At 63.6% G+C, this 22212-nt stretch overlaps 1 protein-coding gene across 2 annotated transcripts in view; it reads right to left on the bottom strand.

Annotated features, from left to right (window-relative positions):
- Positions 1 to 17984, bottom strand: part of psmf1 (proteasome inhibitor subunit 1) — an 81009-nt gene extending 63025 nt beyond the window's left edge. For both annotated transcript variants that reach the window (XM_043710888.2, XM_087994709.1), the window contains exon 1: positions 17827 to 17984. In XM_043710888.2, the coding sequence (XP_043566823.1) occupies positions 17827 to 17955 (129 nt within the window). In that variant the 5' untranslated portion in view covers positions 17956 to 17984. The remainder of the gene's footprint in view (positions 1 to 17826) is intronic.
- Between the last annotated feature and the right edge of the window lie 4228 nt (positions 17985 to 22212).

Below are 22212 nucleotides of genomic sequence, written 5' to 3'. Positions count from 1 at the left end.
GGGAGAGGGGGTGTTATGGGGAGGGGGGTGTTATGGGGAGGGGGGTGTTATGGGGAGGGGGGTGTTTTGGGGAGGGGGGTGTTATGGGGAGGGGGGTGTTATGGGGAGGGGGGTGTTATGGGGAGGGGGGTATTGGGGAGAGGTGGTATTATGGGGAGGGGGTATTATGGGGAGGGGGTACTATGGGGAGGGGGTACTATGGGGAGGGGGTACTATGGGGAGGGGGTACTATGGGGAGGGGATATTGGTAAGAGGGGGTGTTATGGGGAGGGGGTGTTATGGGGAGGGGGTGTTGGGGAGAGGGGGTGTCGTGGGGAGGGGGTGTCGTGGGGAGGGGGTGTCGTGGGGAGGGGGTGTCGTGGGGAGGGGGTGTCGTGGGGAGGGGGTGTCGTGGGGAGGGGGTGTCGTGGGGAGGGGGGGTGTCGTGGGGAGGGGGGGTGTCGTGGGGAGGGGGGGTGTCGTGGGGAGGGGGGGTGTCATGGGGAGAGGGGGTGTCATGGGGAGGGGAAAGTTATGTGGAAGGGGTATTGGGGAGAGGGGGCGTTATGGAGAGGGGATATTGGGGAGAGGGCGAGTTATGGGGGGAGGGCGAGTTATGGGGGGAGGGCGAGTTATGGGGGGAGGGCGTATTGGGGGGAGGGGGTATTGGGGGGAGGGGGTATTGGGGGGAGGGGGTATTGGGGGGAGGGGGTATTGGGGGGAGGGGGTATTGGGGGGAGGGGGTATTGGGGGGAGGGGGTATTGGGGGGAGGGGGTATTGGGGGGAGGGGGTATTGGGGGGAGGGGGTATTGGGGGGAGGGGGTATTGGGGGGAGGGGGTATTGGGGGGAGGGGGTATTGGGGGGAGGGGGTATTGGGGGGAGGGGGTATTGGGGGGAGGGGGTATTGGGGGGAGGGGGTATTGGGGGGAGGGGGTATTGGGGGGAGGGGGTATTGGGGGGAGGGGGTATTGGGGGGAGGGGGTATTGGGGGGAGGGGGTATTGGGGGGAGGGGGTATTGGGGGGAGGGGGTATTGGGGGGAGGGGGTATTGGGGGAGGGGGTATTGGGGGGAGGGGGTATTGGGGGGAGGGGGTATTGGGGGGAGGGGGTATTGGGGGGAGGGGGTATTGGGGGGAGGGGGTATTGGGGGAGGGGGTATTGGGGGAGGGGTTATTGGGGTGAGGGGGTATTGGGGGGAGGGGATGTTATGGGGAGGGTGTATTGGGGAGAGGGGGCGTCGTGATGAGAGGGGGCGTCGTGATGAGAGGGGGCGTCGTGATGAGAGGGGGCGTTACGGGGAGAGGGGGCGTTACGGGGAGAGGGGGCGTTACGGGGAGAGGGGGCGTTACGGGGAGAGGGGGCGTTACGGGGAGAGGGGGCGTTACGGGGAGTGGGGGCGTTACGGGGAGTGGGGGCGTTACGATGAGAGGGGGCGTTACGATGAGCGGGAGTGGGGCGTTACGATGAGCGGGGGCGTTACGATGAGAGGGGGCGTCGTGATGAGAGGGGGCGTTACGAGGAGAGGGAGCGTTACGGGGAGAGGGGGCGTTACGGGGAGAGGGGGCGTTACGGGGAGAGGGGGCGTTACGGGGAGAGGGGGCGTTACGGGGAGAGGGGGCGTTACGGGGAGAGGGGGCGATACGGGGAGAGGGGGCGATACGGGGAGAGGGGGCGATACGGGGAGAGGGGGCGATACGGGGAGAGGGGGCGTTACGGGGAGAGGGGGCGATACGGGGAGAGGGGGCGATACGGGGAGAGGGGGCGATACGGGGAGAGGGGGCTTTACGGGGAGAGGGGGCGTTACGGGGAGAGGGGGCGTTACGGGGAGAGGGGGCGTTACGGGGAGAGGGGGCGTTACGGGGAGGGGGGGCGTTACGGGGAGAGGGGGCGTTACGGGGAGAGGGGGCGTTACGGGGAGAGGGGGCGTTACGGGGAGAGGGGGCGTTGCGGGGAGAGGGGGCGTTGCGGGGAGAGGGGGCGTTGCGGGGAGAGGGGGCGTTGCGGGGAGAGGGGGCGTTGCGGGGAGAGGGGGCTTTGCGGGGAGGGGGGGCGTTGCGGGGAGAGGGGGCGTTGCGGGGAGAGGGGGCGTTGCGGGGAGAGGGGGCGTTGTGGGGAGAGGGGGCGTTGTGGGGAGAGGGGGCGTTGTGGGGAGAGGGGGCGTTGTGGGGAGGGGGGGCGTTGTGGGGAGGGGGGGCGTTGTGGGGAGGGGGGCGTTGTGGGGAGGGGGGGCGTTGTGGGGAGGGGGGGCGTTGTGGGGAGGGGGGGCGTTGTGGGGAGGGGGGCGTTGTGGGGAGAGGGGGCGTTGTGGGGAGAGGGGGCGTTGTGGGGAGAGGGGGCGTTGTGGGGAGAGGGGGCGTTGTGGGGAGAGGGGGCGTTGTGGGGAGAGGGGGCGTTGTGGGGAGAGGGGGCGTTGTGGGGAGAGAGGGCGTTGTGGGGAGAGGGGGCGTTGTGGGGAGAGGGGGCGTTGTGGGGAGAGGTGGTGTTGTGGGGAGAGGGGGCATTGTGGGGGGATGTTATGGGGAGAGGGGGTGTTATGGGGAGAGGGGGTGTTATGGGGAGAGGGGGCGTTATGGGGAGAGGGGGCGTTATGGGGAGAGGGGGCGTTACGGGGAGAGGGGGCGTTACGGGGAGAGGGGGCGTTACAGGGAGAGGGGGCGTTACAGGGAGAGGGGGCGTTACAGGGAGAGGGGGCGTTACAGGGAGAGGGGGCGTTACAGGGAGAGGGGGCGTTACAGGGAGAGGGGGCGTTACAGGGAGAGGGGGCGTTACAGGGAGAGGGGGCGTTACGGTCAGGGGGCGTTACGGTGAGAGGTGGCGTTGTGGGGAGAGGGGGCGTTGTGGGGAGAGGGGGCGTTGTGGGGAGAGGGGGCGTTGTGGGGAGAGGTGGTGTTGTGGGGAGAGGGGGCATTGTGGGGGGATGTTATGGGGAGAGGGGGTGTTATGGGGAGAGGGGGTGTTATGGGGAGAGGGGGCGTTATGGGGAGAGGGGGCGTTATGGGGAGAGGGGGCGTTACGGGGAGAGGGGGCGTTACGGGGAGAGGGGGCGTTACAGGGAGAGGGGGCGTTACAGGGAGAGGGGGCGTTACAGGGAGAGGGGGCGTTACAGGGAGAGGGGGCGTTACAGGGAGAGGGGGCGTTACAGGGAGAGGGGGCGTTACAGGGAGAGGGGGCGTTACAGGGAGAGGGGGCGTTACGGTCAGGGGGCGTTACGGTGAGAGGTGGCGTTGTGGGGAGAGGGGGCGTTGTGGGGAGAGGGGGCGTTGTGGGGCGATGGGGCGTTGTGGGGAGAGGGGGCGTTGTGGGGAGAGGGGGCGTTGTGGGGAGAGGGGGCGTTGTGGGGAGAGGGGGCGTTGTGGGGAGAGGGGGCGTTGTGGGGAGAGGGGGCGTTGTGGGGAGAGGGGGCGTTGTGGGGAGAGGGGGCGTTGTGGGGAGAGGGGGCGTTGTGGGGAGAGGGGGCGTTGTGGGGAGAGGGGGCGTTGTGGGGAGAGGGGGCGTTGTGGGGAGAGGGGGCGTTGTGGGGAGAGGGGGCGTTGTGGGGAGAGGGGGCGTTGTGGGGAGAGAGATGTTATGGGGAGAGGGGGTGTTATGGGGAGAGGGGTCGTTATGGGGAGAGGGGGGCGTTGTGCGGAGAGGGAGGCCTTGTGGGGAGAGGGGGCCGTTACGGGGAGAGGGGGCGTTACGGTCAGGGGGCATTACGGTGAGAGGTGGCATTATGGGGAGAGGGGGCGTTATGGGGCAAGGGGGTGTTGTGGGGAGGGGGGGTGTTATGGGGAAAGGGGGCGTTATGGGGAGCGGGGGCGTTGTGGGGAAAGGGGGCGTTGTGGGGAGAGGGGGCGTTGTGGGGAGAGGGGGCGTTGTGGGGAGAGGGGGCGTTGTGGGGAGAGGGGGCGTTGTGGGGAGAGGGGGCGTTGTGGGGAGAGGGGGCGTTGTGGGGAGAGGGGGCGTTGTGGGGAGAGGGGGCGTTGTGGGGAGGGGGGCGTTGTGGGGAGAGGGGGCGTTGTGGGGAGAGGGGGCGTTGTGGGGAGAGGGGGCGTTGTGGGGAGAGGGGGCGTTGTGGGGAGAGGGGGCGTTGTGGGGAGAGGGGGCGTTGTGGGGAGAGGGGGCGTTGTGGGGAGAGGGGGCGTTGTGGGGAGGGGGGCGTTGTGGGGAGGGGGGCGTTGTGGGGAGAGGGGGCGTTGTGGGGAGAGGGGGCGTTGTGGGGAGAGGGGGCGTTGTGGGGAGAGGGGGCGTTGTGGGGAGAGGGGGCGTTGTGGGGAGAGGGGGCGTTGTGGGGAGAGGTGGCGTTGTGGGGAGAGGTGGCGTTGTGGGGAGAGGGGGCGTTGTGGGGGGATGTTATGGGGAGAGGGGGTGTTATGGGGAGAGGGGGTGTTATGGGGAGAGGGGGCGTTACAGGGAGAGGGGGCGTTACAGGGAGAGGGGGCGTTACGGTCAGGGGGCGTTACGGTGAGAGGTGGCGTTGTGGGGAGAGGGGGCGCTGTGGGGAGAGGGGGCGCTGTGGGGAGAGCGGGCGTTGTGGGGCGAGGGGGCGTTGTGGGGAGAGGGGGCGTTGTGGGGAGAGGGGGCGTTGTGGGGAGAGGGGGCGTTGTGGGGAGAGGGGGCGTTGTGGGGAGAGGGGGCGTTGTGGGGAGAGGGGGCGTTGTGGGGAGAGGGGGCGTTGTGGGGAGAGGGGGCGTTGTGGGGAGAGAGATGTTATGGGGAGAGGGGGCGTTATGGGGAGAGGGGGCGTTATGGGGCGAGGGGGTGTTGTGGGGAGCGGGGGCTGTGTGGGGAAAGGGAGCGTTTTGGGGAGAGGGGGCGTTGTGGGGAGAGGGGGCATTGTGGGGGGATGTTATGGGGAGAGGGGGCGTTGTGGGGAGAGGGGGCGTTGTGGGGAGAGGGGGCGTTGTGGGGAGAGGGGGCGTTGTGGGGAGAGGGGGCGTTGTGGGGAGAGGGGGCGTTGTGGGGAGAGGGGACGTTGTGGGGAGAGGGGACGTTGTGGGGAGAGGGGGCGTTGTGGGGAGAGGGGGCGTTGTGGGAGGATGTTATGGGGAGACGGGGTGTTATGGGGAGAGGGGGCGTTATGGGGAGAGGGGACGTTATGGGGAGAGGAGGCGTTATGGGGAGAGGAGGCGTTGTGTGGAGAGGGGGCGTTGTGTGGAGAGGGGGCGTTGTGGGGAGAGGGGGCGTTGTGGGGAGAGGGGGCGTTGTGGGGAGAGGGGGCGTTGTGGGGAGAGGGGGCGTTGTGGGGAGAGGGGGCGTTGTGGGGAGAGGGGGCGTTGTGGGGAGAGGGGGCGTTGTGGGGAGAGGGGGCGTTGTGGGGAGAGGGGGCGTTGTGGGGAGAGGGGGCGTTGTGGGGAGAGGGGGCGTTGTGGGGAGAGGGGGCGTTGTGGGGAGAGGGGGCGTTGTGGGGAGAGGGGGCGTTGTGGGGAGAGGGGGCGTTGTGGGGAGAGGGGGCGTTGTGGGGAGAGGGGGCGTTGTGGGGAGAGGGGGCGTTGTGGGGAGAGGGGGCGTTGTGGGGAGAGGGGGCGTTACGGGGAGAGGGGGCGTTACGGGGAGAGGGGGCGTTACGGGGAGAGGGGGCGTTACAGGGAGAGGGGGCGTTACAGGGAGAGGGGGCGTTACAGGGAGAGGGGGCGTTACAGGGAGAGGGGGCGTTACAGGGAGAGGGGGCGTTACAGGGAGAGGGGGCGTTACAGGGAGAGGGGGCGTTACAGGGAGAGGGGGCGTTACGGTCAGGGGGCGTTACGGTGAGAGGTGGCGTTGTGGGGAGAGGGGGCGTTGTGGGGAGAGGGGGCGTTACGGGGAGAGGGGGCGTTACGGGGAGAGGGGGCGTTACGGGGAGAGGGGGCGTTACAGGGAGAGGGGGCGTTACAGGGAGAGGGGGCGTTACAGGGAGAGGGGGCGTTACAGGGAGAGGGGGCGTTACAGGGAGAGGGGGCGTTACAGGGAGAGGGGGCGTTACAGGGAGAGGGGGCGTGACAGGGAGAGGGGGCGTTACGGTCAGGGGGCGTTACGGTGAGAGGTGGCGTTACGGTGAGAGGTGGCGTTGTGGGGCGAGGGGGCGTTGTGGGGCGAGGGGGCGTTGTGGGGAGAGGGGGCGTTGTGGGGAGAGGGGGCGTTGTGGGGAGAGGGGGCGTTGTGGGGAGAGGGGGCGTTGTGGGGAGAGGGGGCGTTGTGGGGAGAGGGGGCGTTGTGGGGAGAGGGGGCGTTGTGGGGAGAGGGGGCGTTGTGGGGAGAGGGGGCGTTGTGGGGAGAGGGGGCGTTGTGGGGAGAGGGGGCGTTGTGGGGAGAGAGATGTTATGGGGAGAGGGGGTGTTATGGGGAGAGGGGTCGTTATGGGGAGAGGGGGGCGTTGTGCGGAGAGGGAGGCCTTGTGGGGAGAGGGGGCCGTTACGGGGAGAGGGGGCGTTACGGTCAGGGGGCATTACGGTGAGAGGTGGCATTATGGGGAGAGGGGGCGTTATGGGGCAAGGGGGTGTTGTGGGGAGGGGGGGTGTTATGGGGAAAGGGGGCGTTATGGGGAGCGGGGGCGTTGTGGGGAAAGGGGGCGTTGTGGGGAGAGGGGGCGTTGTGGGGAGAGGGGGCGTTATGGGGAGAGGGGGCGTTGTGGGGAGAGGGGGCGTTGTGGGGAGAGGGGGCGTTGTGGGGAGAGGGGGCGTTGTGGGGAGGGGGGCGTTGTGGGGAGAGGGGGCGTTGTGGGGAGAGGGGGCGTTGTGGGGAGAGGGGGCGTTGTGGGGAGAGGGGGCGTTGTGGGGAGGGGGGCGTTGTGGGGAGGGGGGCGTTGTGGGGAGAGGGGGCGTTGTGGGGAGAGGGGGCGTTGTGGGGAGAGGGGGCGTTGTGGGGAGAGGGGGCGTTGTGGGGAGAGGGGGCGTTGTGGGGAGAGGGGGCGTTGTGGGGAGAGGGGGCGTTGTGGGGAGAGGGGGCGTTGTGGGGAGAGGGGGCGTTGTGGGGAGAGGGGGCGTTGTGGGGAGAGGGGGCGTTGTGGGGAGAGGGGGCGTTGTGGGGAGAGGGGGCGTTGTGGGGAGAGGGGGCGTTGTGGGGAGAGGGGGCATTGTGGGGGGATGTTATGGGGAGAGGGGGTGTTATGGGGAGAGGGGGTGTTATGGGGAGAGGGGGCGTTACAGGGAGAGGGGGCGTTACAGGGAGAGGGGGCGTTACGGTCAGGGGGCGTTACGGTGAGAGGTGGTGTTGTGGGGAGAGGGGGCGCTGTGGGGCGAGGGGGCGCTGTGGGGAGAGGGGGCGTTGTGGGGAGAGGGGGCGTTGTGGGGAGAGGGGGCGTTGTGGGGAGAGGGGGCGTTGTGGGGAGAGGGGGCGTTGTGGGGAGAGGGGGCGTTGTGGGGAGAGGGGGCGTTGTGGGGAGAGGGGGCGTTGTGGGGAGAGGGGGCGTTGTGGGGAGAGGGGGCGTTGTGGGGAGCGAGATGTTATGGGGAGAGGGGGCGTTATGGGGAGAGGGGGCGTTATGGGGCGAGGGGGTGTTGTGGGGAGCGGGGGCTGTGTGGGGAAAGGGAGCGTTTTGGCGAAAGGGGGCGTTGTGGGGAGAGGGGGCATTGTGGGGGGATGTTATGGGGAGAGGGGGCGTTGTGGGGAGAGGGGGCGTTGTGGGGAGAGGGGGCGTTGTGGGGAGAGGGGGCGTTGTGGGGAGAGGGGGCGTTGTGGGGAGAGGGGGCGTTGTGGGGAGAGGGGGCGTTGTGGGGAGAGGGGGCGTTGTGGGGAGAGGGGGCGTTGTGGGGAGAGGGGGCGTTGTGGGGAGAGGGGACGTTGTGGGGAGAGGGGGCGTTGTGGGGAGAGGGGGCGTTGTGGGAGGATGTTATGGGGAGACGGGGTGTTATGGGGAGAGGGGGCGTTATGGGGAGAGGGGACGTTATGGGGAGAGGAGGCGTTATGGGGAGAGGAGGCGTTATGGGGAGAGGAGGCGTTATGGGGAGAGGAGGCGTTATGGGGAGAGGAGGCGTTATGGGGAGAGGGGGCGTTGTGTGGAGAGGGGGCGTTGTGTGGAGAGGGGGCGTTGTGGGGAGAGGGGGCGTTGTGGGGAGAGGGGGCGTTGTGGGGAGAGGGGGCGTTGTGGGGAGAGGGGGCGTTGTGGGGAGAGGGGGCGTTGTGGGGAGAGGGGGCGTTGTGGGGAGAGGGGGCGTTGTGGGGAGAGGGGGCGTTGTGGGGAGAGGGGGCGTTGTGGGGAGAGGGGGCGTTGTGGGGAGAGGGGGCGTTGTGGGGAGAGGGGGCGTTGTGGGGAGAGGGGGCGTTGTGGGGAGAGGGGGCGTTGTGGGGAGAGGGGGCGTTGTGGGGAGAGGGGGCGTTACGGGGAGAGGGGGCGTTACGGGGAGAGGGGGCGTTACGGGGAGAGGGGGCGTTACGGGGAGAGGGGGCGTTACAGGGAGAGGGGGCGTTACAGGGAGAGGGGGCGTTACAGGGAGAGGGGGCGTTACAGGGAGAGGGGGCGTTACAGGGAGAGGGGGCGTTACGGTCAGGGGGCGTTACGGTGAGAGGTGGCGTTGTGGGGAGAGGGGGCGTTGTGGGGAGAGGGGGCGTTGTGGGGCGAGGGGGCGTTGTGGGGAGAGGGGGCGTTGTGGGGAGAGGGGGCGTTGTGGGGAGAGGGGGCGTTGTGGGGAGAGGGGGCGTTGTGGGGAGAGGGGGCGTTGTGGGGAGAGGGGGCGTTGTGGGGAGAGGGGGCGTTGTGGGGAGAGGGGGCGTTGTGGGGAGAGGGGGCGTTGTGGGGAGAGGGGGCGTTGTGGGGAGAGGGGGCGTTGTGGGGAGAGGGGGCGTTGTGGGGAGAGGGGGCGTTGTGGGGAGAGAGATGTTATGGGGAGAGGGGTCGTTATGGGGAGAGGGGGGCGTTGTGCGGAGAGGGAGGCCTTGTGGGGAGAGGGGGCCGTTACGGGGAGAGGGGGCGTTACGGTCAGGGGGCATTACGGTGAGAGGTGGCATTATGGGGAGAGGGGGCGTTATGGGGCAAGGGGGTGTTGTGGGGAGGGGGGGTGTTATGGGGAAAGGGGGCGTTATGGGGAGCGGGGGCGTTGTGGGGAAAGGCGGCGTTGTGGGGAGAGGGGGCGTTGTGGGGAGAGGGGGCGTTGTGGGGAGAGGGGGCGTTGTGGGGAGAGGGGGCGTTGTGGGGAGAGGGGGCGTTGTGAGGAGAGGGGGCGTTGTGGGGAGAGGGGGCGTTGTGGGGAGAGGGGGCGTTGTGGGAAGAGGGGGCGTTGTGGGGAGAGGGGGCGTTGTGGGGAGAGGGGGCGTTGTGGGGAGAGGGGGCGTTGTGGGGAGAGGGGGCGTTGTGGGGAGAGGGGGCGTTGTGGGGAGAGGGGGCGTTGTGGGGAGAGGGGGCGTTGTGGGGAGAGGGGGCGTTGTGGGGAGAGGGGGCGTTGTGGGGAGAGGGGGCGTTGTGGGGAGAGGGGGCGTTGTGGGGAGGGGGGCGTTGTGGGGAGAGGGGGCGTTGTGGGGAGAGGGGGCGTTGTGGGGAGAGGGGGCGTTGTGGGGAGAGGGGGCGTTGTGGGGAGAGGTGGCGTTGTGGGGAGAGGTGGCGTTGTGGGGAGAGGGGGCATTGTGGGGGGATGTTATGGGGAGAGGGGGTGTTATGGGGAGAGGGGGTGTTATGGGGAGAGGGGGCGTTACAGGGAGAGGGGGCGTTACGGTCAGGGGGCGTTACGGTGAGAGGTGGCGTTGTGGGGAGAGGGGGCGCTGTGGGGCGAGGGGGCGTTGTGGGGAGAGGGGGCGTTGTGGGGAGAGGGGGCGTTGTGGGGAGAGGGGGCGTTGTGGGGAGAGGGGGCGTTGTGGGGAGAGGGGGCGTTGTGGGGAGAGGGGGCGTTGTGGGGAGAGGGGGCGTTGTGGGGAGAGGGGGCGTTGTGGGGAGAGAGATGTTATGGGGAGAGGGGGTGTTATGGGGAGAGGGGTCGTTATGGGGAGAGGGGGGCGTTGTGCGGAGAGGGGGGCGTTGTGGGGAGAGGGGGGCGTTACGGGGAGAGGGGGCGTTACGGTCAGGGGGCATTACGGTGAGAGGTGGCATTATGGGGAGAGGGGCGTTATGGGGAGAGGGGGCGTTATGGGGCAAGGGGGCGTTGTGGGGAGGGGGGGTGTTATGGGGAAAGGGGGCGTTATGTGGAGAGGGGGCGTTATGGGGAGCGGGGGCGTTGTGGGGAAAGGGAGCGTTATGGGGAGAGGTGGCGTTATGGGGAGGGGGGCGTTATGGGGTGGCGTTATGGGGAGGGGGGCGTTATGGGGAGAGGGGGCGTTATGGGGAGAGGGGGCGTTATGGGGAGAGGGGGCGTTATGGGGAGAGGGGGCGTTATGGGGAGAGGGGGCGTTATGGGGAGAGGGGGCGTTATGGGGAGAGGGGGCGTTATGGGGAGAGGGGGCGTTATGGGGAGAGGGGGCGTTATGGGGAGAGGGGGCGTTATGGGGAGAGGGGGCGTTATGGGGAGAGGGGGCGTTATGGGGAGAGGGGGTGTTATGGGGAGAGGGGGCGTTATGGGGAGGGGGGCGTTATGGGGAGAGGGGGCGTTATGGGGAGAGGGGGCGTTATGGGGCGAGGGGGCGTTGTGGGGAGCGGGGGCTGTGTGGGGAAAGGGAGCGTTTTGGGGAGAGGGGGCGTTGTGGGGAGAGGGGGCGTTATGGGGAGAGGGGGCGTTATGGGGAGAGGGGGCGTTATGGGGAGAGGGGGCGTTATGGGGAGAGGGGGTGTTGTGGGGAGCGGGGGCTGTGTGGGGAAAGGGAGCGTTTTGGGGAGAGGGGGCGTTATGGGGAGAGGGGGCGTTGTGGGGAGAGGGGGCGTTGTGGGGAGAGGGGGCGTTGTGGGGAGAGGGGGCGTTGTGGGGAGAGGTGGTGTTGTGGGGAGAGGGGGCATTGTGGGGGGATGTTATGGGGAGAGGGGGTGTTATGGGGAGAGGGGGTGTTATGGGGAGAGGGGGTGTTATGGGGAGAGGGGGTGTTATGGGGAGAGGGGGCGTTATGGGGAGAGGGGGCGTTATGGGGAGAGGGGGCGTTATGGGGAGAGGGGGCGTTACAGGGAGAGGGGGCGTTACAGGGAGAGGGGGCGTTACAGGGAGAGGGGGCGTTACGGTCAGGGGGCGTTACGGTGAGAGGTGGCGTTGTGGGGAGAGGGGGCGTTGTGGGGAGAGGGAGCGTTGTGGGGAGAGGGGGCGTTGTGGGGAGAGGGGGCGTTGTGGGGAGAGGGGGCGTTGTGGGGAGAGGGGGCGTTGTGGGGAGAGGGGGCGTTGTGGGGAGAGGGGGCGTTGTGGGGAGAGGGGGCGTTGTGGGGAGAGGGGGCGTTGTGGGGAGAGGGGGCGTTGTGGGGAGAGGGGGCGTTGTGGGGAGAGGGGGCGTTGTGGGGAGAGGGGGCGTTGTGGGGAGAGGGGGCGTTGTGGGGAGAGGGGGCGTTATGGGGAGAGGGGGCGTTATGGGGAGAGGGGGCGTTATGGGGAGAGGGGGCGTTATGGGGAGAGGGGGCGTTATGGGGAGAGGGGGGCGTTGTGCGGAGAGGGGGGCGTTGTGGGGAGAGGGGGGCGTTACGGGGAGAGGGGGCGTTACGGTCAGGGGGCATTACAGTGAGAGGTGGCATTATGGGGAGAGGGGCGTTATGGGGAGAGGGGGCGTTATGGGGCAAAGGGGTGTTGTGGGGAGGGGGGGTGTTATGGGGAAAGGGGGCGTTATGTGGAGAGGGGGCGTTGTGGGGAGCGGGGGCGTTGTGGGGAAAGGGAGCGTTTTGGGGAGAGGTGGCGTTATGGGGAGGGGGGCGTTGTGGGGAGAGGGGGCGTTGTGGGGAGAGGGGGCGTTGTGGGGAGAGGGGGCGTTGTGGGGAGAGGGGGCGTTGTGGGGAGGGGGGGCGTTGTGGGGAGGGGGGGCGTTGTGGGGAGGGGGGGCGTTGTGGGGAGGGGGGGCGTTGTGGGGAGGGGGGGCGTTGTGGGGAGAGGGGGCGTTGTGGGGAGAGGGGGCGTTGTGGGGAGAGGGGGCGTTGTGGGGAGAGGGGGCGTTGTGGGGAGAGGGGGCGTTGTGGGGAGAGGGGGCGTTGTGGGGAGAGGGGGCGTTGTGGGGAGAGGGGGCGTTGTGGGGAGAGGGGGCGTTGTGGGGAGAGGGGGCGTTGTGGGGAGAGGGGGCGTTGTGGAGAGAGGGGGCGTTGTGGGGAGGGGGGGCGTTGTGGGGAGAGGGGGCGTTGTGGGGAGAGGGGGCGTTGTGGGGAGAGGTGGCGTTGTGGGGAGAGGGGGCATTGTGGGGGGATGTTATGGGGAGAGGGGGCGTTACGAGGAGAGGGGGCGTTACGGGGAGAGGGGGCGTTACGGGGAGAGGGGGCGTTACGGGGAGAGGGGGCGTTACGGGGAGAGGGGGCGTTACGGGGAGAGGGGGCGTTACGGGGAGTGGGGGCGTTACGGGGAGTGGGGGCGTTACGGGGAGTGGGGGCGTTACGATGAGAGGGGGCGTTACGATGAGCGGGAGCGGGGACGTTACGATGAGCGGGGGCGTTACGATGAGCGGGGGCGTTACGATGAGAGGGGGCGTTACGAGGAGAGGGGGCGTTACGATGAGAGGGGGCGTTACGATGAGAGGGGGCGTTACGATGAGAGGGGGCGTTACGATGAGAGGGGGCGTTACGATGAGAGGGGGCGTTACGATGAGAGGGGGCGTTACGATGAGAGGGGGCGTTACGATGAAAGGGGGCGTTACGATGAGAGGGGGCGTTACGATGAGAGGGGGCGTTACGATGAGAGGGGGCGTTACGATGAGAGGGGGCGTTACGATGAGCGGGGGCGTTACGATGAGCGGGGGCGTTACGATGAGAGGGGGCGTTACGATGAGAGGGGGCGTTACGATGAGAGGGCGTTACGGGGAGAGGGGGCGTTACGGGGAGAGGGGGCGTTACGGGGAGAGGGGGCGTTACGGGGAGAGGGCGCGTTACGATGAGAGGGGGGCGTTACGATGAGAGGGGGGCGTTACGATGAGAGGGGGGCGTTACGATGAGAGGGGGCGTTACGATGAGAGGGGGCGTTACAATGAGCGGGGGCGTTACGGGGAGAGGGCGCGTTACGGGGAGAGGGCGCGTTACGGGGAGAGGGGGCGTTACGGGGAGAGGGGGCGTTACGGGGAGAGGGGGCGTTACGGGGAGAGGGGGCGATACGGGGAGAGGGGGCGATACGGGGAGAGGGGGCGTTACGGGGAGAGGGGGCGTTACGGGGAGAGGGGGCTTTACGGGGAGAGGGGGCTTTACGGGGAGAGGGGGCGTTACGGGGAGAGGGGGCGTTACGGTGAGAGAGGGCGTTGTGGGGAGAGGGGGCGTTGTGGGGAGAGGGGGCGTTGTGGGGAGAGGGGGCGTTGTGGGGAGAGGGGGCGTTGTGGGGAGAGGGGGCGTTGTGGGGAGAGAGGGCGTTGTGGGGAGAGGGGGCGTTGTGGGGAGAGGGGGCGTTGTGGGGAGAGGGGGCGTTGTGGGGAGAGGGGGCGTTGTGGGGAGAGGGGGCGTTGTGGGGAGAGGGGGCGTTGTGGGGAGAGGGGGCGTTGTGGGGAGAGGGGGCGTTGTGGGGAGAGGGGGCGTTGTGGGGAGAGGGGGCGTTGTGGGGAGGGGGGGCGTTGTGGGGAGGGGGGCGTTGTGGGGAGGGGGGCGTTGTGGGGAGGGGGGCGTTGTGGGGAGGGGGGCGTTGTGGGGAGAGGGGGCGTTGTGGGGAGAGGGGGCGTTGTGGGGAGAGGGGGCGTTGTGGGGAGAGGGGGCGTTGTGGGGAGAGGGGGCGTTGTGGGGAGAGGGGGCGTTGTGGGGAGAGGGGGCGTTGTGGGGAGAGGGGGCGTTGTGGGGAGAGGGGGCGTTGTGGGGAGAGGGGGCGTTGTGGGGAGAGGTGGCGTTGTGGGGAGAGGGGGCGTTGTGGGGAGAGGGGGCGTTGTGGGGAGAGGGGGCGTTGTGGGGAGAGGGGGCGTTGTGGGGAGAGGGGGCGTTGTGGGGAGAGGGGGCGTTGTGGGGAGAGGGGGCGTTGTGGGGAGAGGGGGCGTTGTGGGGAGAGAGATGTTATGGGGAGAGGGGGTGTTATGGGGAGAGGGGTCGTTATGGGGAGAGGGGGGCGTTGTGCGGAGAGGGGGGCGTTACGGGGAGAGGGGGTGTTACGGTCAGGGGGCATTACGGTGAGAGGTGGCGTTATGGGGAGAGGGGCGTTATGGGGAGAGGGGGCGTTATGGGGCAAGGGGGTGTTATGGTGGGGGGGGGTGTTATGGGGAAAGGGGGCGTTATGTGGAGAGGGGGCGTTATGGGGAGCGGGGGCGTTGTGGGGAAAGGGAGCGTTTTGGGGAGAGGTGGCGTTATGGGGAGAGGTGGCGTTATGGGGAGGGGGGCGTTATGGGGAGAGGTGGCGTTATGGGGAGGGGGGCGTTATGGGGAGAGGGGGCGTTATGGGGAGAGGGGGCGTTATGGGGAGAGGGGGCGTTATGGGGAGAGGGGGCGTTATGGGGAGAGGGGGCGTTATGGGGAGAGGGGGCGTTATGGGGAGAGGGGGCGTTATGGGGAGAGGGGGTGTTGTGGGGAGCGGGGGCTGTGTGGGGAAAGGGAGCGTTTTGGGGAGAGGTGGCGTTATGGGGAGAGGTGGCGTTATGGGGAGGGGGGCGTTATGGGGAGAGGTGGCGTTATGGGGAGGGGGGCGTTATGGGGAGAGGGGGCGTTATGGGGACGTTATGGGGAGAGGGGGCGTTATGGGGAGAGGGGGCGTTATGGGGAGAGGGGGCGTTATGGGGAGAGGGGGCGTTATGGGGAGAGGGGGCGTTATGGGGAGAGGGGGTGTTGTGGGGAGCGGGGGCTGTGTGGGGAAAGGGAGCGTTTTGGGGAGAGGGGGCGTTATGGGGAGAGGGGGCGTTATGGGGAGAGGGGGCGTTATGGGGAGAGGGGGCGTTATGGGGAGAGGGGGCGTTGTGGGGAGAGGGGGCGTTGTGGGGAGAGGGGGCGTTGTGGGGAGAGGGGGCGTTGTGGGGAGAGGGGGCGTTGTTGGGAGAGGGGGCGTTGTGGGGGGATGTTATGGGGAGACGGGGTGTTATGGGGAGAGGGGGCGTTATGGGGAGAGGGGACGTTATGGGGAGAGGGGGCGTTATGGGGAGAGGGGGCGTTATGGGGAGAGGGGGCGTTATGGGGAGAGGGGGCGTTATGGGGAGAGGGGGCGTTATGGGGAGAGGGGGCGTTATGGGGAGAGGGGGCGTTGTGGGGAAAGGGGGCGTTGTGGGGGGATGTTATGGGGAGACGGGGTGTTATGGGGAGAGGGGGCGTTACGGTCAGGGGGCGTTATGGGGAGAGGGGGTGTTATGGGGAGAGGGGGCGTTACGGTCAGGGGGCGTTATGGTGAGGGGGGCGTTGTGGGGAGAGGGGGATGTTGTGGGGAGAGGGGGGCGGTGTGGGGAGAGGGGGGCGTGTGGGGAGAGGGGGGCGTTGTGGGGAGAGGGGGGCGTTGTGGGGAGAGGGGGGCATTGTGGGGAGAGGGGGTGTTGTGGGGGGGGGCGTTGTGGGGAGGGGGGGCGTTGTGGGGAGGGGGGGCGTCGTGGGGAGGGGGGGCGTTGTGGGGGGGGGGCGTTGTGGAGAGGGGGGTGTTGTGGGGAGGGGGGTGTTTTGGGGATGGGGTGTTATGGTGAGAGGGTGTTATGGTGAGAGGGTGTTATGGTGAGAGGGTGTTATGGTGAGGGGGGCGTTGTGGGGAGAGGGGGCGTTGTGGGGAGAGGGGGCGTTGTGGGGAGAGGGGGCGTTGTGGGGAGAGGGGGCGTTGTGGGGAGAGGGGGCGTTGTGGGGAGAGGGGGCGTTGTGGGGAGGGGGGCGTTGTGGGGAGAGGGGGCGTTGTGGGGAGAGGGGGCGTTGTGGGGAGAGGGGGCGTTGTGGGGAGAGGTGGCGTTGTGGGGAGAGGTGGCGTTGTGGGGAGAGGGGGCATTGTGGGGGGATGTTATGGGGAGAGGGGGTGTTATGGGGAGAGGGGGTGTTATGGGGAGAGGGGGCGTTACAGGGAGAGGGGGCGTTACAGGGAGAGGGGGCGTTACGGTCAGGGGGCGTTACGGTGAGAGGTGGCGTTATGGGGAGAGGGGGCGTTGTGGGGAGAGGGGGCGTTGTGGGGCGAGGGGGTGTTGTGGGGAGAGGGGGCGTTGTGGGGAGAGGGGGCGTTGTGGGGAGAGGGGGCGTTGTGGGGAGAGGGGGCGTTGTGGGGAGAGGGGGCGTTGTGGGGAGAGGGGGCGTTGTGGGGAGAGGGGGCGTTGTGGGGAGAGGGGGCGTTGTTGGGAGAGGGGGCGTTGTGGGGGGATGTTATGGGGAGACGGGGTGTTATGGGGAGAGGGGGCGTTATGGGGAGAGGGGACGTTATGGGGAGAGGGGGCGTTATGGGGAGAGGGGGCGTTATGGGGAGAGGGGGCGTTATGGGGAGGGGGGCGTTATGGGGAGAGGGGGCGTTATGGGGATAGGGGGCGTTATGGGGAGAGGGGGCGTTATGGGGAGAGGGGGCGTTATGGGGAGAGGGGGCGTTATGGGGAGAGGGGGCGTTATGGGGAGAGGGGGCGTTATGGGGAGAGGGGGCGTTATGGGGAGGGGGCGTTATGGGGAGAGGGGGCGTTATGGGGAGAGGGGGCGTTGTGGGGAGAGGGGGCGTTGTGGGGAGAGGGGGCGTTGTGGGGGGATGTTATGGGGAGACGGGGTGTTATGGGGAGAGGGGGCGTTACGGTCAGGGGGCGTTATGGGGAGAGGGGGTGTTATGGGGAGAGGGGGCGTTACGGTCAGGGGGCGTTATGGTGAGGGGGGGCGTTGTGGGGAGAGGGGGATGTTGTGGGGAGAGGGGGGCGTTGTGGGGAGAGGGGGGCGTGTGGGGAGAGGGGGGCGTTGTGGGGAGAGGGGGGCATTGTGGGGAGAGGGGGTGTTGTGGGGAGGGGGGCATTGTGGGGAGGGGGGGCGTTGTGGGGAGGGGGGGGCGTCGTGGGGGGGGGGGCGTCGTGGGGAGGGGGGGCGTTGTGGGGAGGGGGGGGCGTTGTGGACAGGGGGGTGTTGTGGGGAGGGGGGTGTTTTGGGGATGGGGTGTTATGGTGAGAGGGTGTTATGGTGAGACGGTGTTATGGTGAGAGGGTGTTATGGTGAGAGGGTGTTATGGTGAGGGGGTGTTATGGTGAGGGGGTGTTATGGTGAGGGGGGCGTTGTGGGGAGGGGGGATGTTGTGGGGAGGGGGGGATGCTGTGGGGGGGGATGTTGTGGGGGGGGGGATGTTGTGGGGGGGGGGATGTTGTGGGGGGGGGATGTTGTGGGGAGGGGGATGTTGTGGGGAGGGGGGGATGTTGTGGGGGGGGATGTTGTGGGGAGGGCGGGGATGTTGTGGGGAGGGGGGGATGTTGTGGGGAGGGGGGGATGTTGTGGGGGGGGGGATGTTGTGGGGAGGGGGGGATGTTGTGGGGAGGGGGGGATGTTGTGGGGAGGGGGGGATGTTGTGGGGAGGGCGGGGATGTTGTGGGGAGGGGGGGGATGTTGTGGGGAGGGGGGGATCTTGTGGGGAGGGGGGGATGTTGTGGGGGGGGATGTTGTGGGGAGGGGGGATGTTGTGGGGAGGGGGGGATGTTGTGGGGAGGGGGGGATGTTGTGGGGAGGGGGGGATGTTGTGGGGAGGGGGGGATGTTGTGGGGAGGGGGGGGATGTTGTGGGGAGGGGGGGATGTTGTGGGGAGGGGGGGGATGTTGTGGGGAGGGGGGGATGTTGTGGGGAGGGGGGATGTTGTGGGGAGGGGGTGTTATGGTGAGAGGGGGCGTTATGGGGGCTGATTCCAGTCGGTCTCAGTGCCTGTTTCAGTCCAGTGGAAGCACTTTCACTTTCTCTTTCCCTCCGCCTGCCATCTCCGCGGCGCTGAGCGGCTGCCGGAGGCCGAGGCCTGCTGCTGCTGCTACTCGTCCATCGGGCCTCGGGCCTCTCGCTCACCTGGTCCCCGGTCCCCAGGCACTTGAATCCCGCCCTGACCAGCTCCCAGTGCACGAAGCAGACTAAGGCGTCCTGAGGAGAAGACAGATCCTGAGCCACCGAGTGATACAGCAGCTCCAGGCCCGCCATGCTACAGGACCTGGGGACGAGCCTGGCGGGAGCGCGCGGGAAGCGGGGACGAGTCTGTCGGGCGCGTGCCGTGGTCCACAGAGCGGTCACCATAGCAACCAACGGCCTCAACCCCCAGATAGACAGAGAGGGAGAGAGAGAGAGACAATAGAAAACAAATCACCAAAGTTAAAAATATTATTCACTTTGAACACTCTGAGATTATCAAGAATGCAAAATTATAGTTTAAAAGTAATTTTAATCTTTGTTTATTTAATGTTGGTTTCGTTATCTTGTGGAATTTGGCATTTGTGCTCTAGTCAAAAGCAAAGTTGAAGTGGCCCCCAATTAATCAGACAGAAATAATGGAAGAATTAGCAAGAATACAACTTCTTTACAAGGTTGGTATCAGAACTGAGAGTTATCTCATTTATCATGAAAGGTGGGCCTTTTAAGTAAAATGCTAAATTTTAAAAGTATTAATGTGTTGGACGGGGTAGATGTGTAAAGACTGCTTCTACTGTGGGAAAGTCATAAAGGTCCATAAGCATTAAATGGTCACAAATCAATCCTATAGAGAATTAAGGCGATACATTTTTTACACATGGTGGTTATATCAGAACTTGCAATGGTTTGGATCATTTGAGACAAATGTTTTCAAAGCAATTCAGATGTGTACAAGAGTGTAAGGGAGCGGTATCTCCATTGATAATTATAAACAGTTTTCTACTTTCCCCATCCGAGTCAGATGTTTCACCACATCTATGCATTGGTGTCTAACTGAGTAATTTAGGCCCGTTATTGAAGGAAAGATGTAACTTAATTCGGACTCCACTCACTACAATTTAGAAGAAAAGAGGTGACCTAATTGAAACATCTATGATTCTTAATGAGCTTGACACGTAAATACTGAGACAATGCTTCTCCTCAGGATTGCTGTACCTGGTGCAACCAAATTGAAAACTGAGCAGCCTTCCTTAAAAGTGAGTGCATGTTAGAGGCTGAGAGAAAATGCAAGGTGAGGAAGTCCTGAGCCAACATCTCATTCAAAATCAAGGTACCCTCTCCTGTTAGCAGCAGAAACATCCAGGCATAAGTTGACCTTAGCAATCACCCATGTATCCATTGGAACCCTACCAAACATCTCAGCTGATGAATGGAGTAATCTTTGCCTTGAAGGACAAACAAAGACTGATTTCAGACCTACAAACCTCTAACTTCGCACAGCTTCTCCAATTCTGGAATTCTGGGCATCCCCAATTTTCACTGCTAAGCTGTTGGACCTTAAGTAGGTATGTCAGGATTCTTAAGTTCTAACATTTCCTTCTTGAGTCTGTATGCTTCTCTACTTCTCATTCCTCCTTAAATATGCTGCTTGAAATCTTCCTTCTTTTCCTAAATAAGGTCTTTGCTGACATTACTTTTAGTTTCCGGTTACTTTTACTGACACCAGACTATAAAACTATATTCAAATTCTTGAACTTGGATGGTAAAATTTGAACTCGTTATTATCCCATCCTTTTATAGAACATAGAACATTACAGCAATGTTATGCTGATCTTCTAGTCTACTCTAAGATCAGGCTAACCTACATACTCTTCATTGTACTATCTTTTGTATGCCTATCCAAGAGTGGCTTAAATCTCCCTAATGTATCTGACTCTATTCCCACTGCTCGCAGTGCATTCTACACACCCACCACTCTCTGTGTAAAGAACCTACCTCTGGCATCTCCCCTAAATCTTCCTCCAATTACCTTAAAATTATGCCCCTTCATGATCGAAATTTCCTTCATGGGAAAAATGTCTTCTCTATACATTCTATCTATGCCTCTCAACAGCTTGTATACCTCTGTCAAGTCACCTCTCAGCCTTCTTCACTCCAATGAGAAAAGCCTGAGCTCCCTCAACCTTTCTTCATAAGACATGCCCTCCAGTCCAGACAGCATCCTGGTAACTCTTCTCTGCACCCTCTCTAAAGCTTCCATATCTTTTGAGAAGATTTGTAGCTCAGGTTCAGGTTCGGGATGTATTCATCTGGAGGCTCACTGATGATGTTATCTAATATGGTGACGAAATGTCTGAAAATGAACCTTCCAGCTCAGCAAGCAAATTTACATCCAGCTTCCACATCCTTCCTAGAATGAGGCGACCAGAACTGAACACAATATTCCAAGTTACGACTAACCCAGGGCTCTATAAAGCTGCAGCATGACCTCGTGGCTCTTATCAACTTGGGTAGCAACTTTGAGGGATCTATGGACATGGATCCCAAGGTCCCTCTGTTTTTCCACATTGCCATGAATCCTGCTTTTAACCCTGTAATCTGCATTCAAATTTAGCCTTCCAAAGTGAATCATTTCACACTTTTCCAGGTTAACTCCATCTGCCATTTATCAGCCCAGTTCTGCATCCTGTCAATGTCTCACTGTAACCTACAACAGCCCTCGACACTATCCACAACTCCACCGACCTTTGTGTCATCGGCAAACTTAATAACCCACCCTTCTACTTCCTCATCCGTGTCATTTACAAAGATCACAAAGAACAGAGGTCCTAGAACCGATCCCTGCGGAACACTATTGGTCACCAAGCTCTAGGCTGAATACTTTCCATCTAACACCACCCTCTGTCTTCTATGAGCCTGCCAATTCTGTATCCAGACAGCCAGATTTCTCTGTATCCCGTGCATCCTTACTTTCTGAATGAGCCTACCATGGGGAACCTTATCAAACGCCTTGCTAAAATCCATGTACACCACATCCACTGCTCTACCTTCATCAATATGTTTTGTCACATCCTCAAGGAATTCAATAAGGTTTGTGAGGCATGACCTGTCCCTCACAAAGCATGTTGACTATCTCTAAACAAACTATAGTTTTCGAAATAATCATAAATCCTGTTTCTCAGAATCCTCTCCAATATTTTCCCCACCAGTGACATAAGACTGACTGGTCTATAATTCCCAAAATTATCCCTATTCACTTTCTTGATAAAGGGAATAACATTTGCCACCCTCCAATCATCTGGCACTACTCCAGTGACAGTGAGGACACAAAGATGATCGTCAAAGGTGCAGCAACTCTTCCCTCACTTCCTGTAGTAACCTAGGGTATATCCCATCTGGCCCAGGGGTTTTACCTATCTTTATGTTTTTCAAATTTTCAGCAAATCCTCCTTCCTAATATCAACCTGTTCTAGCATATCAGTCTGTTTTATGCTGTCCTCAGAAACGTCAAGGTTCCTCTCAGTAGTGAATACTGAAGCAAAGTATTCATTAAAGACCTCCCCTACTTCCTCCGATTCCAGGTGCAAGTTTCCTCCGCTATCCCTGATCAGCACTCCTCTCGCTCTGGCCATCCTCTTGTTCCTCTCATAAGTGTAGAATGCCTTAGGGTTTTCCTTAATCCTACCCGCTAGAGCTTTCTCATGCCCCCTTCTAGCTCTCCTAAGTCCATTCTTCAGTTCTTTCCTGGCTACCTGTTAACCCTCTAAAGCCATGTCTGATCCCTGCTTCCTCAACCTTAAGTAAGCTTCTCTCTTCCTCTTGACAAGATGTTCCACATCCCATGTCACCCAAGGTTGTTCCAACCTACCATCCCTTCCTTACCCCAGTGGGACAAACCTGTCCAGCACTATCAGCAAGTGTTTCCTAAACAACCTCCACGTTTCTGCCGTGCATTTCCCTGAGAACATCTGTTCCCAATTTAGCTACCCCAGTTCCTGCCTAATAGCATTGTAATTCCCCTCTTCCAATTAAATACTTTCCCATACCATCTGCTCCTATCCATCTCCATGAGTTTAGTAAAGGTCAGAGAGTTGTAATCACTATGACTGAAATGCTGTCCAACTGAGAGATCTGACACCTGGCATGGTTTGTTGCCAAGCACCAAATCCAATATGGCATCCCCTCTAGTTGGCCCATCTACATATTGAGTCAGGAGCCCTTCCTGGACACACCTGACAAAAAAACTTCTTCGTCCAAACTATTTGAACTAAGGAGGTTCTAATCAATTTTAGGCAAGTTAAAGTCACCCATGAAAACAATCCTTTTCTTCTGCACCTTTCCAAAATGTGCTTCCCAATCTGCACCTCCGTGTCTCTGTTACTATTGGGGGGCCTGTAGAAAAATCCCAATAAAGTGACTGCTCCTCTCCTGTTTCTGACTTCCACCCATACTGACTCTGTTGAGAAACTCTCCTCGATAATCTCCCTTTCTGCAGCTGTGATACCATCCCTGATTAGTAATACCACTCTTTTACCTCCCATCCCCGTTCCT

The sequence above is a fragment of the Chiloscyllium plagiosum genome, unplaced genomic scaffold (genome assembly GCF_037043375.1).
Source record: "Chiloscyllium plagiosum isolate Xiang-an unplaced genomic scaffold, Cpla_swu_hap1 HiC_scaffold_15, whole genome shotgun sequence".
NCBI lineage: Eukaryota > Metazoa > Chordata > Chondrichthyes > Orectolobiformes > Hemiscylliidae > Chiloscyllium > Chiloscyllium plagiosum.
This window is presented reverse-complemented; position numbering and strand designations above follow the sequence as displayed.